This window comes from Mastigoproctus giganteus, chromosome 12, assembly GCF_048544385.1.
Source record: "Mastigoproctus giganteus isolate SK-2022 chromosome 12, ASM4854438v1, whole genome shotgun sequence".
Taxonomy (NCBI): domain Eukaryota; kingdom Metazoa; phylum Arthropoda; class Arachnida; order Uropygi; family Thelyphonidae; genus Mastigoproctus; species Mastigoproctus giganteus.
This window is the reverse complement of record NC_143586.1, coordinates 150,245,165-150,261,895: the sequence shown is the minus strand read 5'-3', so window position 1 is coordinate 150,261,895 and position 16,731 is coordinate 150,245,165. Positions and strand designations below refer to the sequence as shown.

At 37.7% G+C, this 16,731-nt stretch overlaps 2 protein-coding genes across 2 annotated transcripts in view; both read right to left on the bottom strand.

The window, feature by feature from the left end:
* LOC150077509 (sodium- and chloride-dependent glycine transporter 2-like) overlaps positions 1-3,614 on the bottom strand; it is a 250,195-nt gene extending 246,581 nt beyond the window's left edge. Inside the window, exon 1 of the mRNA XM_090386058.1 lies at positions 3,444-3,614. Coding sequence (XP_090242184.1) covers positions 3,444-3,488 — 45 coding nt within the window. The 5' untranslated portion in view covers positions 3,489-3,614. The remainder of the gene's footprint in view (positions 1-3,443) is intronic.
* A 409-nt stretch (positions 3,615-4,023) lies between these two features.
* LOC150077508 (uncharacterized) overlaps positions 4,024-16,731 on the bottom strand; it is a 44,821-nt gene continuing 32,113 nt past the window's right edge. The window contains exons 11-13 of the mRNA XM_090385928.1: positions 8,438-8,518; positions 7,393-7,705; positions 4,024-4,532 (exon numbers count right to left, since the gene is read on the bottom strand). Of these exons, the coding sequence (XP_090242054.1) occupies positions 7,418-7,705; positions 8,438-8,518 (369 nt within the window). The 3' untranslated portion in view covers positions 4,024-4,532; positions 7,393-7,417. The remainder of the gene's footprint in view (positions 4,533-7,392; positions 7,706-8,437; positions 8,519-16,731) is intronic.

The window sequence follows — 16,731 nt, the reverse complement described above, 5'->3', positions numbered from 1 at the left end:
TGTAGCTGTACAGTCACATCTGAGGACCCACAGATGGGGCAAACAGGAATTCCTCTACATACAGTTTGAGAATGGCCATACTTTTGGCATTTATAACATCTTAAAGGGTTGGGAATGTAAGGGCGAATGCCGCAAAATAAATAACCTGCTTTTACAGCGGAGGGTAAGTTGGGCTTATTGAAGGTAAGCATAATATTTCTGGTAGATGTCAGTTGATTATCTTTTTTAATCATTATTCTTTTTGCTGCATTTACAGTTCCTGGGTTATTTCTTCCTCGGTGACATTTAATAAATCCTAACTTGATATGACACCCTTGAATTTAGGAAATTTCTGAAATTCCTGTAAAAATATCTCCTCATTTGCATGAGGAGATATTTTTACAGGAATGTCAGCAAAGCTTGTTAATTTTAAAAGCCTTTCAGAATGTCTTTGGTTCATGGTTTTATTAGAAAGTCTCCTGATTGCAGTCTCTTCACCATCTTGGGAGATCCTGCAATACCCTCCAGTTGTTTCTGTATAACAAAGGGAGACAATTTACTGATTGGCTCATTTCTAAGAGAAGGGAAGATTAAGAAAGATGGGCTGGGTTGCTCCATTCGATCTGTCGTCTGTCTTTTCGGATTGTCATTTTCCATGTCTACATGGATGGTCGGATGGTCGACTGATCGGATGGTCTACATGGTCTGTATTTGCCATGTTTGCTCCTTTTATCCCTCAGTAAGAGGACTTATCTGCCAAGGTTTCCGGCCCCACCACGGGGCCGCTAGGAGACCAAGCGGTTGAAGTGTTAGTCGGTTAATGGAAATAGAAATACAAATTTGTATATGGATAAAAAAAGAAAGGTGAGTTTCCTTTCTGTGTTCTAACTTGTGGCTTTTCAAGTATAGAACCGTTTTAAAAATAAGACTGCTAAGAGAAATGTACGAACTTAGAAATAACTTTAGTCGCTTTTGATGAGCACTCTAAAGAACGCAGAAAAATGGCTTGACCTCGAATTCGCTTGGTACCCGCGGCCCCATTCTGTTTTGAGCATCAACGCCAATGCATTGCACATTCCGTGCAGTTTCAATTCTCTAAAAAGAGAAAAAAAAAATTTGTTTCGTACTGTATGCATTATAAAATTACTTTACTGAAGTTTGATTATAGTCTGACTTTTTTTTGGATTGAAATTGAAGTTTTATTCTCAAGTACAGGAACGAAATTATTGAATCATAAAACATTTCATTAATAATTTGTGACAATCACGAAATAGGCTCTATTCCCTGGCGTTTTCAAGGCAGCATTTTTTTCTCGTGAGCTGTTAACTGAATGTCATTTGTTACAATACCAGTTCTATATTAACATCTGAAATCTGAATACGATTTCAGATACGATTTTCGTATCATTTTTAACTCCCACCGATGAAAACACAATTTTTATCGGTAGGAGTTTTTTACCAGCAAAGTACAATTACAGGTAAATAGAGACACGTGTTCCAGTTACAAATGTCAATATAAGTTTGGCTCGGTAACGTCATTAAATCTACTTACGTGAGTACAGTTCATTTTAGACTACATTTATATAATTAATTTTATAGTGACAAAACGAGTTAATAATAATCGAGCAGTGCAGACAGGTAGCACAGCTTTAGTAATGTTCACATTTATCAGTTTAATAACCAATGTATAAGATTACTCACTGATAAACGTAAGGTTGTATTAATTATTATGTTGTTATTAGTTATACTTAATGCAGTATATTTTTAAGTACAAGAACAGAAATTAAATCATTTCTTTCGATTAATCGCAGTGCCCGTTAGTTCTTTGCAATAAAATCCGTCAATAAAAAATTCAGGAGTTAAAATGTATTGTAATCCCTGGGATGTGATTATTCTATTATTCTACCACGGCATCATTCCGTGACATAAATGAATACATTGATTGTATTGTATTAATTTCGAGAGGAAATACGGAATGAATTGACCCTGTGAAAATCCTTCTCTCTCAGTCCAATATCGGATAACTCAGTCTCAACTGAAGAGACCTTTTTTTAGGATTCCTCTAGTCAACGAATGAAGCTATCCATAAAGGTCTCTTCTGGTTCGAATCCCGAAGCAGCAGTCTGGTTCAGAATTCAAACCAGATCTCTCCAAACAAGTGACAAGTTGAAAACCATTGTATAGAAACATTTATATACATTTTGGTAATATGTACAAAAATGCATTAAATTATGATCAATATACGCTAAAAATAAGAAATAACTTTTACTGCAAAGAACTTTCGCGTAAGAATTTGTAATGCAAAAGTTCATATATTAATCAATGGATCCATTAGATTGCTAATAGAAAACTTTGGGGATATTGTTTCATAAGGAAAAATAAAACGATGATCAAATACTTAGAAATAAAAAATATAACTTTTCTAGTAACATTTTCCCCTCCACTGTTTATAAATAGAGAAGGGGAAAATGCTGAGTTTAGTTTCATTAAAAACACGCACACAGACACCAAGGTTGAATTATTTTCTTATTTGATTGCTGATTATGAAATAATCTCAAAATCTCCTTTAATCCCATTTTTCATAACAGAGATAATTAATATTCTCTCTTAGTTGGACGATATTAAAAGAGGAAAGGTAAAATGCGGAAAGTACACTTGACGAGTGTACACAGCGCAGCTGGTGGTTACTTTGGTTAATAAATCATTTTAATAGCTAAAGTTAACTTCCCAGCCAACGTCCTTCATAAAATGGAGCAATATGAAAACAAGAATAGAGTATGAAAAAAACAAAAAAAAGTATAATTTACATATCAATTTTCTTGTATAACACTCATTCATTTTAATTAAAACTTGCCACGTAAAAAATATGAAAAATATTCCTACAGTTACAAGTAGCTAAATTTAAAGAGCTGTCCATACAAAAAGGCATCATTGTAATCTTGCTGAATTGCATTCTCCTGGCGAGCTTCAGTGATTTTCTACATAGCACAGAAAATAAATGGCAAAAGTCAGAATATACTACTTTCTGCTTGCCTACTTACGAGGTGAATGCTAAACAAAGTTGCAAAAGGTTTCATGTTGTTTTTTAATTATGAAAGTTTAGCAAATTGTGAAGCATCTCCCTCCCTTTCTCTAATAAGGCAGGATTATTAAGCTCTACTTCGCAAAGTTTTTTTTTTTCCCGAAATAAATTAATAATACGAATCATCCTTAATTCCAGTAAAATGCACCATATTGCTTTCATTATTTGAAACGTAATAATTAATAACCACTAAGTGAATATAAATGAAAATTTGATAGCGCAATATCACTCTTCCTATTCTGATCCATTGGTCATATCCAGAGTGTTTACTAAAAGATAATATCCAGTCAGTTTGAGAATAATGTTTCGTAATTAAAAACAAAAAAAAAGCCTCTTCACTCGTATAAGCACAAAATAAATGCACAGTGAACTTTATGACTTACCACCAATTCAAAAACGGCATTATATTCTCTTCTAACTACAGGCATTTTTCCACGCGCACACTTTCCTATAAGATACTTATCAAGCAATTTGCCTGTGGCGGTGCCAAGCGGTAGTATTGGGAAACGTGTCAAGGATTCACTCACATATCGATTATTCTACACTGAAATAAATCGGCTTTAATTGATATACTGTTTTTCTATATTTAGTTACCCTGAAAAGTATCGTTGTTGTCACAGAACCTGCGAGAAATCAGGAGAAAGAATTTACCTGCTTTTCTAACAACGAACTGCAAGCTAGTGCTGCATTTATCGATTGGCGTGCGGTATAAATATGTTAGCAAAGCATTACTCTGATATCTGAATCCACGTGACTAGTATACGAAACCAAAGGAGCAATATTATTTCGGCATTAAATTATTACGCTTAATTGTGGCTGACAGTGCGCAGCCGCACAAAACTACTTCGCTGGTTCTGCGCATTCCAACCAATGTACCCATTTTCTTTCTGTCCCTGTAACTTTTGAATTGTGTATACGCATGGCCTGTATCGTCTGTAGAAATAAACACAGTGTACAATCAACTTTAGATTATCAGATTATTTATTAATCTTCTCACAAATTCATTGGATCCACGCCGGTGAGTGAGATACAACATAGAAATGTTAAGTAGTCGAAGAAGCTCTGAATATTATACAACGCCGCATTAAGCCGGCAGAAATGGTCTCAGTAAAGAAAACAAAATAAATAAACTGAGTAGTATACAATTAAAGAAATTAAAAATATCTATCTCTGATGCTAGAAAAAATTACTATCTTCTTGATTCTAAGAAATAAAAAAAATAAAAATACAGCTTGGCTTCTTGTGTTTAATTGGACGGAAAGTTGATGGGCGTACTAAACGTCATTTCCGAATGAAAAAAAAAATTCAACCAAAAACAAGTTGAAGTAAATGGAGGAGAGAAAAAAATAAACCGTTAATTCCGGGATTGGCAACCAGAAGGCGTCGTTCGGCGGCGATTGTAGAGAGAGAGAGACGGGAAGAGAGACAAAAACGAAGACTGCATCTAAGGACACTGTGGAGAGTAGAGTGACCTGAAAGGAAGAAATTTATGCGGTATATAAGTAACCACATCATCAAAGAAAAGCTTAAAATTCTTATTCTATCAATTTTACTGACTAATTATTTGAATTATGACATCAAACTCATAACCCATGTTTAACTGCATAACTTCTCAAATATCACATAGTAGTTATAACATAAACAAACAACAGAATTTTGAGACTCCCTGTTTTAAGTTTACCATGTTACTTTTAAATATGTTTTTCTCCTTTTCAACTTAAAACTACCCGTTGTCTTTAATCTCCAAAAGTTCCTCAAATCTTATTAGATCGCATTCATTAAACTAAGAAATTAAACAAAGATGGTCACTCTTCTTTCTCTGTAAAATATGTTTAATTTTTACAAAGCATCAGTCGGGGTAGTACATATTGTCAATTTGAAATTATTTAACCTTTGCTAAGTAACGGTCTTTCACTTGTACTGACATCTTTCCAATTCTATGGAAAAAAGAGCTTCACGAATGTTTATCTTTATTGCATCTTATTCACACTTTACTCTGTTACGTGACCTTGTTACCCTTCGTGTAAACGACTTCCCTGAGATCGTCTTACTGCCGGTTTATAAGAAAGGTGACAAATCTTGGATCTTTCCAAAATATTGAAAGCTATAATTTTCGAGCAAGTATACGAAATCCAGATTCGTTACAGCTCATTTTTTGTACGTCTCACAAACAAGAATTTCCCCTCTTTTAAATTAGTTGAGATATTGAATTTATTTCTAAAACACAGAAACCATAAAAAGTCTACTATAAATAAAAATCAGTATTCATTTTATTATTTATGCCTATATGCGAAATTCATACCCATTACTGAATATTCTAGAATTATCTTTTTCTTCCATATAATAAGCTAAAATAGCGCTTATAAACTTCCTAAAATACTGCATTTCGTATTACACTGATTAGTGTCACTTGTTCAGAGTATTCACCCTGAATCAACACAAGGAAGGGGCAAAACTCAGGTATCTAAGCACTCCATTAAAGGATATCTCAACTATACTGGCTGTGGCATCCTTTATTTGTTCTTCAAAAACTCTACTTTCTATCATTTTCAGCCAAAACATACTCCAATCTGAATATTCATTCTGTATTTTTGAATATTGTAATGCTTCAAACAGCTTTCTGCTTATTTTAAATGGAGCTTTAGAAAATCAAAGGTCTTCATCAAGATTCTGCACCATCTAACAGCAATATTACTACGTCTCATCCCTTAAACAATGTAATTTCCTTATATATATTATTATTCGTTCAAAGCAGCTCATATTACTCAGACATACTGCGCAGTATATATAATGTCTATAAATGTTGGTTTCTTTGATCGATTTCCCTGTTCTCCAGTCGAAAAACTCGAGTTTCCGGGAGAAAAACCATTAAACCTACTCTTGAGACCAACTAACTCAACCAAGTTGTGAAAAAAGCCCAACACAATTCCCCGCATCATTGACAGGATTCGAATGTGGACCTTTTCTACACGGTGTTGGGAGGATGGTGCTTATATGTACCATGTTACCAGCGAAGGCTATTGAATGAATCCATAAATAATGTGAACAGAATATTTGTTTCATGGACATAAACATTACAATGTATCCACTTACTGCATGCTTAGGCATACTTTCATTTTCTGTGATATAAAGTTGATAATATTGGATTTTGTCTTCGCTTTTCAAAATGACAGCCTCCTTTTCAGATGGCACTGTTATTGAACTGTGAAATGTCATTACATTATAGATTACATCGTTAGCATTTGTCCCTCTAGACCCAGATGAATATAGTCTGGCAGATCTTTGGGACATCTCAAAGTGTTCAATATTTAAGTGACCTTATTCAGAAAGACTGGCGCATCAGTTTGTCATAATTTATGATAAACTGAATGTTACACAGCACGAAAATGTGTCCTCCTTTAATGATAGCACTTATCCTGAAGGGAAACAATGCACTACTTATATTACTAGACCAATGCTGGAATGCATCTAGGAGGCGTTGAAATTTCAGGGATTCAGCCTCAAAGCTGATTCCGAAGTTAAAAGACGTGCGTAATTGCTATTTTACCAAATACTTTCTTCTCTGATGGAATTACAAAAGTTCTCGGTTTACAGTATAAACACGCAAAGGTATGTAATATTTAGATTGCAAGGAATGCGCTTCTATCTTTCTGCGATATCTTTCTTCTATCTTTCTGAAGGAGCGCGGAAATTCATCTTGTTTATTCACCTGATACACTACTCTGTATAATTTACCACCTGTTATCATAGGTTTTAAACCATTTATCTGCTTTGGAACTTGTATCGGTAAATAAAAAAATAATTACTTGAGATATTCCTTCAGGATAATGATTAACATTTAACAAAAATACTTTTTCCATTGGTTACCATAGGAAGTAGCCCTTATGCATTGTTTATTACGTCTGCAAACTTCATGTGTTCTCTGGTTGGTATGCCTATTTGCTGGCAAACCGATCAGATATTTTTCTAAGCGAAAACTTAGGTTAAAATTCTCGACTTTGGAAAGAGAGGACTCCACTACCTATGCCTGAGACCCATTAACTAAGCCCCAGTGCAAATAGAGCCCATAAAATTTCTCTCGGCATTTATGGATTCGTACCCAAACTTTTTCTACATAGTGGATGGCAGAACGGTGCTTATAACCACTGTGCTATATTCAGACATATTATATAAAGCGCAATATGGTCTAAGTTGCAGATGCACCTAACCCTACACAACAACACTGTACTACTTTAGAGGACTCTTAATATGGACAGTAAACATAATGTAAACAGCTCTGCTATATTCTATAGAGATTACGATTTCACTCCAACATGTGAATAATTTACTTACACAGCTAACTTTCATAAGCCACCCTTCATTCCTCTTCTTCTTCTTCTTCTTCTTCCTCCTCCTCCTCTTCCTCCTCCTCCTCTTCCTCCACTTCTTCCCTCGCTGCGCGTCTTGGCGGTTCCTCTTCCGCCGTGAATGTGGGTGGTGGCATCAGTTCCTCCTCTTCCTCTTCGTGGCGAGGTCCTGCTGGTTCCTTAACCTTAGGAGCCTGAGGATCCCATTTGGGGAGCTTGGATGGACCCCTATCTTTGAACTGGCTCATCTTCCCTTCCCAATCTTTCTCAAGTGATTGCTCATACTGATTTTCCAGTCCCTGAAAGAGAAAAAAGTTTCATTAAAATTATCAATTGCGATTTCCTGTTTGGTAGTTTATGAGGACAATTGCAATGTATTTACAATAGGAATTAATTTCAATATATTGTTGTCGTTTATTTCAACGACAAACATTAATTGCAGATATGGGAAATGCAAAATAAATAGCGTTGAACGGATAAACTTCCAGACTGTTAAATAAAGGGGTCAAAAAGGAAATTTTTAAAATTGAAAATGTTTAAAATAATGAAAGATGGTTCAATAATTAATTTACACTTTTTTGTTGCTATTTCCATTAGGTTGTTTAGAATACGAATACGTTCTGGTATAATTATAGGAAGGAACGTTGTCTGAGATACCTGTTGATAATTATCATTTTGCAATGTGGTTACTTGGTGAAACAGTGAACATTTGAAATACTTAGTTGATGTCGATGCTTATTAAGTCAGATATATAAATTAAATGATAAAGTTAATTTACTTAATTTGATTGCCCTATATTTTAATGTTTTTATAACTATTAGAATAAAACGAAAATATTAAAGATAGAGTAAACTGAAAGTTTTTTTTAAATATTTTTTTTTATTTGCATCGGTATTGAACCCAAGCGATTATTATAACTTCCTTTCTCAAAGTTTGGAATATCTCCTTAATCAGTGCGTACAGTTATAACAAAATTTTAATGGCTGCTTAGGTTTTACGATGGAAAACGTTTATGAAATAATTTTACTTACGCCTTCGAAAAGACCTTTCTTGTCTACAAAGGTTCGTCGATCTATTCGTCTTTCATATTTGCTAGCAACTTGGATTTTAGGCTACAAAAAATGAAACAAATCATTAGTAATTCTTCATTTAGAATGGGCAACTTCACCCTGTAGATTAAAGAACTCATATCATTGAGATTTTTTTTCTGTTTAAGGTTCTCTCCCCCGCCTGTTTCTAAATATTCAACGATATATTTTGGCAGTGATCCTCATAAAAAATAGCTGTCTCGAAATATTTACTGTGTAGAGAAACATTGTAATTATCATTCATATATGAATCCACAAATGATATTATAAGTAGCCATTTCTTCTGTTATGAAATTAATCTGGGAAGAATTCAGTGAACTTGAGTGATTTACTAAACCCTACTCTTATTTGTTATTTTCAAATTTTTTATTTCAGATTTGTTATTTAATTAGCAAATAGCAATTTTTTTTCAAATTTGTTATTTGATAATTAAAAAAATATATATAAAAATCTTATTAAAATTCATTTGAAACATCTTATTAAAATATATAAAAAATATAATTAAAACGAAGTTCTTTTTTTTAATTTTGGGTCAATAAATGGCACTCTCCCCCCAGTTCATGTCTCCACAAGACAGGGCTCTTCCTTAAAGAACTCAGGGGCTTCTATGAGGATTCTATCGCAAATGATATAGGGAAAACTTCATCTTACAGAACGATAATTTCCAACCACATATTTATAGATACAGTATTATCCAAATAGCGTTGCCAACACAATCTTCCAAACTCAGTTCTATATATCAATCATACTTCGTATGTTATTTGCATTTTCTTCTTTATCCATAAACGTTGTTGTTGTTGTTGTTGTTGTGTTTTTTGGTGCAAGGGCAACTTAGGCCATATTGCACCTCCCAAATCAATTGACTTTACATACGGGAACTGCTTGTACAGCAGTTAAAAGCGATCATACACTTTAATTTGTTTTAAATAGAGAAATAATTCAGAGAGATTTTCTTCTTTGCCTATGAGGCTATTGAGAGACAGAGGTTGTTGCAGATCTGAGATGGAACTAAAAGTCATTCGTCGGGCATTGTTAAACAAGCTACATTCGACAAGTATATGTTTTACTGTAAGTGGCTGTGAGCAGTTTGCACATTGAGGAGGATCATTCCCTGTAAGCAGATAGAGATGTGTGAGGTGAGTGTGACCTATTCGGATTCTGGCTAAGATTACTTCTTCTTTTCTATTTTTACGAAGACTAGAAGTCCATAATTGTGGTTCAGATTTTATTTGAAATAGCTTGTTATTTGTTTGCATTTTCCACAGAAGTGTCCATTGTTCCATGCATATTTTCTAAATTTTGTGTCTGTAATCAGGATATGGGACTAGATTATTTGTTGAGGCTATATTAGAAGAATGCTTTGCAGCATCATCTGCACATTCATTTCCTGGAATACCACTGTGGCCTGGGACCCAAGAAAAGATAACAGTTTGTTTATGCTCATGAAGCTGCATCAGCTTATGTTTTATGGGTTTTAATAAAGGATTGGTAGGTGAGGAAATACCTTTCAAAGCTAAAATAGCACTTTGTGAATCGGTATATACTATACTTTTATTTATTGAGAGCAGTGAGATATTTTCCAGAGCAAGCTTAATGGCATGAAGCTCAGCGGTATAACTGCTACATTCGACTGGAAGTGAAAATGAGATAGTTGAATTAGGGAAGACAGCAGCTGCACCCACTTGATTGTCAGACTTTGAACCATCAGTATAGATCTTGGTGAATTCGGGGTACTTTTGTGTATGAGCATAATGTAGTTGTTGGATGTTAATATTTGCTATGGAACTTTTACCCCATTGCTCAAGGTATTCATGAAAAGAAAATGTGAGAGTAGACCATGGGGGATCTGGATCTTTTGATTCTCTGAGGATATTATCGAATTGGATGTTCCAGCTTTCTGCTAGAATCTGCAGTCTGATACCAGCAGGCTGAATTGTTCTGGGTTTATTTCTATAGTGAGTTTTCCACAGAGGATCATGCAGGAGTGGCCAAACAGGATGAGTAGGCAGGCTTTTAATTTTAGCTGAGTAATTCATCAGTAACATTTTTCTTCTGATGCTAAGTAAAGGTTCGTGAGCTTCAACGTAAAGACTTTGAACCGGTGATGTTCTGTATGCACCTAGGGCTATCCTAAGAGACGAATGTTGGTTGTTGTTGTTGTTGTTGTTTAAGGGTTTTAAGACACAAGGGCATCGATGGCCAAGATGTGTCTTTCCAAGTTTTTAATGTAAATCAAACATTTTTTTCAGATTTGTTCATCAACTCTGATTTGCCGAATAAAATTAAATAATTCATCTATATTCGCAGAGTTGTCTAAGATCTGTTGAAGGGCAACTCGATTCTGGTTATTGCATAAACTCTGAAAACAAAGGAATCTGGAATTCCTGAATCGAGGGCATACCAAAAGAATGTGTTTTACTGAAAGTTGAACTTGGCATTGAAAACAGAGTGGGGGATTTTTGTTTGTCAATAGATGAAAATGAGTAAGATGAGTATGGCCAATTCTCAGTCTGGCAAGTATTACTTCTTCTCTGCGACTCTCTCTGATGCTTGAGTTCCATATTTCTGGATTAGGTTTTATTTCATGTAGTTTATTGTTGACTTCATTTTTCCATATTTGGGCCCATTCATTTTCACTTTCTCTAATAATGATTGGACTAAAATCAGTGTGTGGCACTAGCATTGTTCTGTTTGGCAGTTCTGATGCTGACTTAGCTGCAATGTCTGCTTTTTCATTGCCTTCTATTCCGCAGTGTCCTGGGATCCAGCAAACAGTTATTTCAGAGTGTTTCTTTTGACAAAGGTTGATTAAAAAACTCAATTTCTTGTAGAAGAAGGTGACGAGAATGTCGTTTACCCTGTATGGCTGAAATAGCACTGAGTGAATCCGAGTATATTAAGACAGAGAGGGATGACTGTTGACATATTTCACTTAATGCAAGCTGTATAGCATACAGTTCTGCAGTTAGAATGCTGCACTCAACTGGAAGGGATTTTGAAATTACATGCGAAGGGAACACGGTTGCTGCACCTACATGTGATTGGGTTTTAGATCCATCCGTATAGATTATGAGTTTCCCAGCGTGTTGCGAAGTATAGTTGGCATGCAACTGTCGGATATTACATAGTGGAATGGTATTTTTTGACCACTGAGCGAAGTAAATATCAATGTTTATATGATGTCTATTCCATGGAGGTAAAGGCATATTTGCACTTTCCGCAATTTTATTGAGATCGAGTTTCCACTTTTTTATTACTTCTTGAAGACGAATTCCAGCAGGTCTGAGTTCGTTTGTTTGTTTGTTTGTTTGTTTGTGTTTTATTGGCGCATCAGCAACTGAGGCTATAATGCGCCAAATACCGGTCATATATAAAAGGTAAAAAAATTCAGTGACCTAAGTAGTTAGGCCACCATGTCCATATGTATAATAACAAAGATATAAAAAGTAAACCAATAAATACGTAACAATAACGTAAATTTTTATATACAATTAAAAACTTTTATTAATTTGAAATAGCTAAAAACAGCAGACACGTTGTCGTTGTCGGATAAAATCTGACTGAGTGTATACGGCTCAGTCAGATGATTAAAAATGCTAGAACGGATATTGCTAAAATCTGGACATTCGATTAAAAGGTGTCTAATTGATATAATTGTGCCACAAGACGCACACATAGGAGGGTCATCAGCCCTCAGCAGAAAAGAATGTGTCAAATGACTATGTCCTATGCGGGTCCGGGCAAGAACAACTTCCTCCTTACGATTCCTGCGCAGACAAGACTGCCACGGTTCAATAACAGGCTTTATACGATGTAATTTATTCGCAGTCTGTCTGTTCCACGAATCCTGCCATTGGGAATGTACCTTTTGATGTACTGTTTGCCTGTAGTCTGTATAGGGGACTAACAGGCAACGGTTATTATTGGGAATTGCTGATTTGGCTGCGGCGTCAGCCAAATCATTTCCCCTAATCCCAATGTGGCTGGGAATCCAGCAGAAGCGGATGTCATATTCGCGTTCATGGAGAACGTGAATCTTCTGCTGAATGCTAGACAGAACTGGATGAGGATTATACCTCACAGATATTAAAGCCTGTAACATGCTAAGAGAGTCGGAATATAAAATGAACCGTTGGTATTGGCATTTACTAATATGATCCAAGGCTAACTCTACAGCGTGCAGCTCTGCAGTAAATATGCTGCAATCAGAGGGAATCTGCTCTGATATAGTGGTGTCTGTGAAGACAGCAGCAGATCCCACATATGATTCCGACTTCGAACCGTCTGTGTAGACTGGCGCGAAGTCGGAATATTCAGTTCGGTGAGCTGAATGAAGCTGCAGGTAGACACATGATGGCGTGTCCAACTTTCCCCAGTTTCTAAGCGACAAGTCGCATGCCGGGACACGAGCATGCCAGGGTGGAAAGGGTTGCTTTGATGTTTGGGCAACCTTGTCTACCTTGATATTAAGTTCTTTGAGTAGCTCTTGGAAACGAATACCAAAAGGACGATTGGCAGTCTTACGGGTATTGTATAAATTTTCCCATCGTGGCTCAAAAACGAAGGGCCACGTAGGATGGTCTGGCAGGGATTTCAATTTTAAAGCATACTTTAAAGACAACTGCTTACGTCGAAGTGATAACGGTGGTTCGTTTGCTTCGACGTATAAGCTCTGGACAGGAGATGTGCGATATGCTCCAGTAGCAATACGTAGGGCCTGATGATGGACGGGGTCCAGCCATCGCAGGACACTGTCTCTGGCTGAGGAATATACATGGGACCCATAATCTAATTTGGATCGCACAAGTGCACGGTAGAGCCGAAGAAGGATACATCTGTCTGCTCCCCAAGATGTAGAGGAGAGCGAGCGAAGCATATTAAGGCCTCTTGTGCACTTTGTGCGGAGCTGACGAATATGATCTAAAAACGTCAGTTTTTTATCGAATATGAGTCCCAAGAATTTTATGTTCGCTGCTACTGGAATGGCATTTTGTCCGAGCCTTAATTCAGGTTCAGGATGAAGATTACGCTTGCGACAAAAGTGTACGCAAACGGTCTTCTCCGGCGAGAACCTGAAGCCATTAGCAAGTACCCAGGAATTCAGACTATCAATGGCTTTCTGCAGTTGTCTTTCAATAACCCTCATGTTGCACGACTGGCAAAAAATGCTAAAGTCATCAACATAGAGGGCACTGTTTACAGTCGGAGGAAGTTGTTCTGTGATGGAATTTATTTTTATGGCAAAAAGCGTGACACTTAATACTGATCCTTGTGGTACTCCCTCCTCTTGGCTAAAGGAGCGAGAGAGTGAGGATCCCACACGAACTTGGAACGATCGATTGGCTAAAAAGTTTTGAATAAAAAAAGGCAGATGCCCTCTTAGGCCAAGTCTATGTAAGTCTTTTAAAATGCCAAATCTCCAAGTTGTGTCATACGCTTTTTCCATGTCAAAGAACACCGACACCAAGTGTTCCCGTTTTAGGAATGCATCCCGGATAGATGCTTCCATTCTAATAAGATGGTCCAAAGTGGACCGGTTCCGTCGGAAGCCGCACTGGATGTTGGAGAGAAGGTCATTTGATTCTAAATACCATAGTAAACGAGAATTGACCATTCTTTCCAGGATTTTGCACAAACAGCTAGTCAGAGCAATAGGACGATAATTGGTGGTGACTTTTGGATCCTTTCCTGGCTTAGGAAAGGCAAGAACGATTGCCTTTCGCCAGGAGTCCGGAAACTGCCCTTCAGTAAAGATTCTGTTATACAGAAGGAGCAGACAATCCATAGATGTTGGTGAAAGATGTTTAATCATTTCATAATGGATGCCATCTGGTCCAACGGCACTTGCTTTGGAAAGAGCGAGGGCTCTTTTCAATTCCACAATAGTGAAATCCCCGTTGTAGGGATAAATGCCCTTAGTTTTAAAGTTAAGTGCCTGTTTTTCTATTTTATATTTCAGGACCAGGAACTCTGGGGAATACGAAGATGTTGCAGAGATCTTAGAGAATGTTTCCCCAAGAGCATTGGCTATTGCAGTTGGATCTGCAATAGCGCATCCATTATAATCTAGGATTGCAGAAGGGTGGGAGGTATATTTTCCCTTCATTTTCCGGATTTTATCCCAGACTACCTTAGAGTTGGTAGACTGGTTAATAGATGATGTAAAACGGATCCAAGATTCCTTTTGACTCTGACGACGGATGTAGCGTGCTTTAGCTCGTGCACGTTTGAAGGCTATAAGGTTGTTCGTGGTAGGATATCGGCGAAATATCCCCCACGCTTTGTTTTGAGCCTTTTTTGCTGCTGTGCATTGTGAATTCCACCAAGGTTTGGGAAATGGTGGAAACCGGGCTGATGTTTTTGGGACAGCATTAGCAGCTGCTTGGACGATGATTTCTGTGATGAACTTTACTGCGTCATTGATCGGCTCTTGACTGACTGTGCTAAGATCGAAATTTGCCTGTTGTTGGAAGGCAGTCCAGTCAGCCTGATCAATCTTCCACCGTGGTAACCTAAAAGGAAGACATGGTCTCCCACTGTGTAACAAGGTTATCACAGGGAAGTGATCGCTTCCGTATGGATTCTCCTCCACTTCCCAGGTGAGTGAAGGGAGTAGAGAAGGGGAGCAGATAGATAGATCAATGGCAGAAAAAGTACGGGTAGGCATGTGGAAGAAGGTGTTATTTCCAGTATTTAGAAGGGAAAGGTCATTGTCATTGAGCATACGCTCAATGACTCGTCCCCTTCCGTTGACGTTAGCACTACCCCACAGGGTGTTATGTCCGTTAAAATCCCCGAGAAGTAAGAAAGGGGGAGGCAACTGCGTTAGAAGATCATCAAGGTCTGCTGGGGAGATGTCAGTCCCAGGTGGGAAATAGACAGAGCACACAGTTAATAAAAATCCCACCGTAAGGCGAATTGCAACAGCCTCTATGCTAGTTGTAATTAGTAAGGACTGCACTGGGGTCTGGTTACCCACAAGGATAGCCATCCCCCATGTACAGAGCCATCCGCAATTCTATCCTTACGAAAAATTGTGGTGTTATGCATCGTGGGATCGTCACTTGCCTTTAGATATGTCTCCTGCAAGCAAAAGCAAACTGGCTCGTGCTTTTGCAGGAGGGCCTTGATGTCATCTATATTTCGCCGGAATCCACGACAATTCCATTGTAGGAATTTAGCCATTATTTTGGCTTGGTGGGTCCGTCAGGCGGCTTCCGAGGTGCTGAGGGTTTACTTTTATCAGTCTTGGATTTATCTTTTTTGGGGAAGAATGGACGCTGTCCCGTGTCCATTTCCTCCTCCGCAAAGAGTTCCAAGACGGACTCTTCGGGTACCTCCTTCTGCTCGACATCCATCTTTTCTTGGGTACTAGGGGGTACTTCCCCTTTTTTGTTCTTTTCTTTAATAGTTAACTTTGGAACTTGTGGAGCATTAGGAGGTACCGATATAGGAGTGGCAGCTGATTGGTCCTTTTGTGCAGGTTTTTGAGAACTTAATAGATACCGCGCGATGGGAGTGAAAGACTCCTTTGGAGGAATGGTCATGTCCGTCTGAGTTCCAACGGAACATCACCCTGCTACCTTCTGGGCGTAGGTAGGTCTGTTGATATTCAGGGGTTTGACCGATTTCCTTGCCTCCTGGTATGATATGTTAAGCTCGGCCTTCAGCCGTTGAATCTCTTTTTCTTCTTTCCACCTCTGGCATGCTCGTGAGTAGGCCGGGTGTTCGCCCTCACAGTTAATACAGGTGGGTTTTGCGGCTGAACATGCTGTTGTTTCGTGGTCCTTTGCACCGCATCGAGCGCATGCAAGGACTCCACGGCAGGCCATTTGGGAATGTCCATACTTTTGGCATTTAAAACACCGTAAAGGATTTGGTATGTATGGACGCACTGAACAGTTGATATATCCAGCTTTAATCTCCTCAGGAGGTTTAGGAGTGTTAAAAGTCAGGATAACGCTCCTGGTTTTAACAATTTTTCCATCCCTTCGCGCAGTGATTCTCTTGACGGCAATGACTCCCTGTGGTTTTAATTCGGAGCAGATTTCCTCCTCGTATACGTCGAGAAGGTCCCACTCCGAAATGACACCTCTAGATGAATTGAGTGTTCTGTGTGGTGTCACTGTTATAGGGATTCCTCCGATTGATGTTGTTCGGAGTAGATGTTCTGATTGCCTGTCAGTTTTGGTTTCAATTAAGAGGTCTCCAGAACGGAGCCTCTTAACTGATTTGGG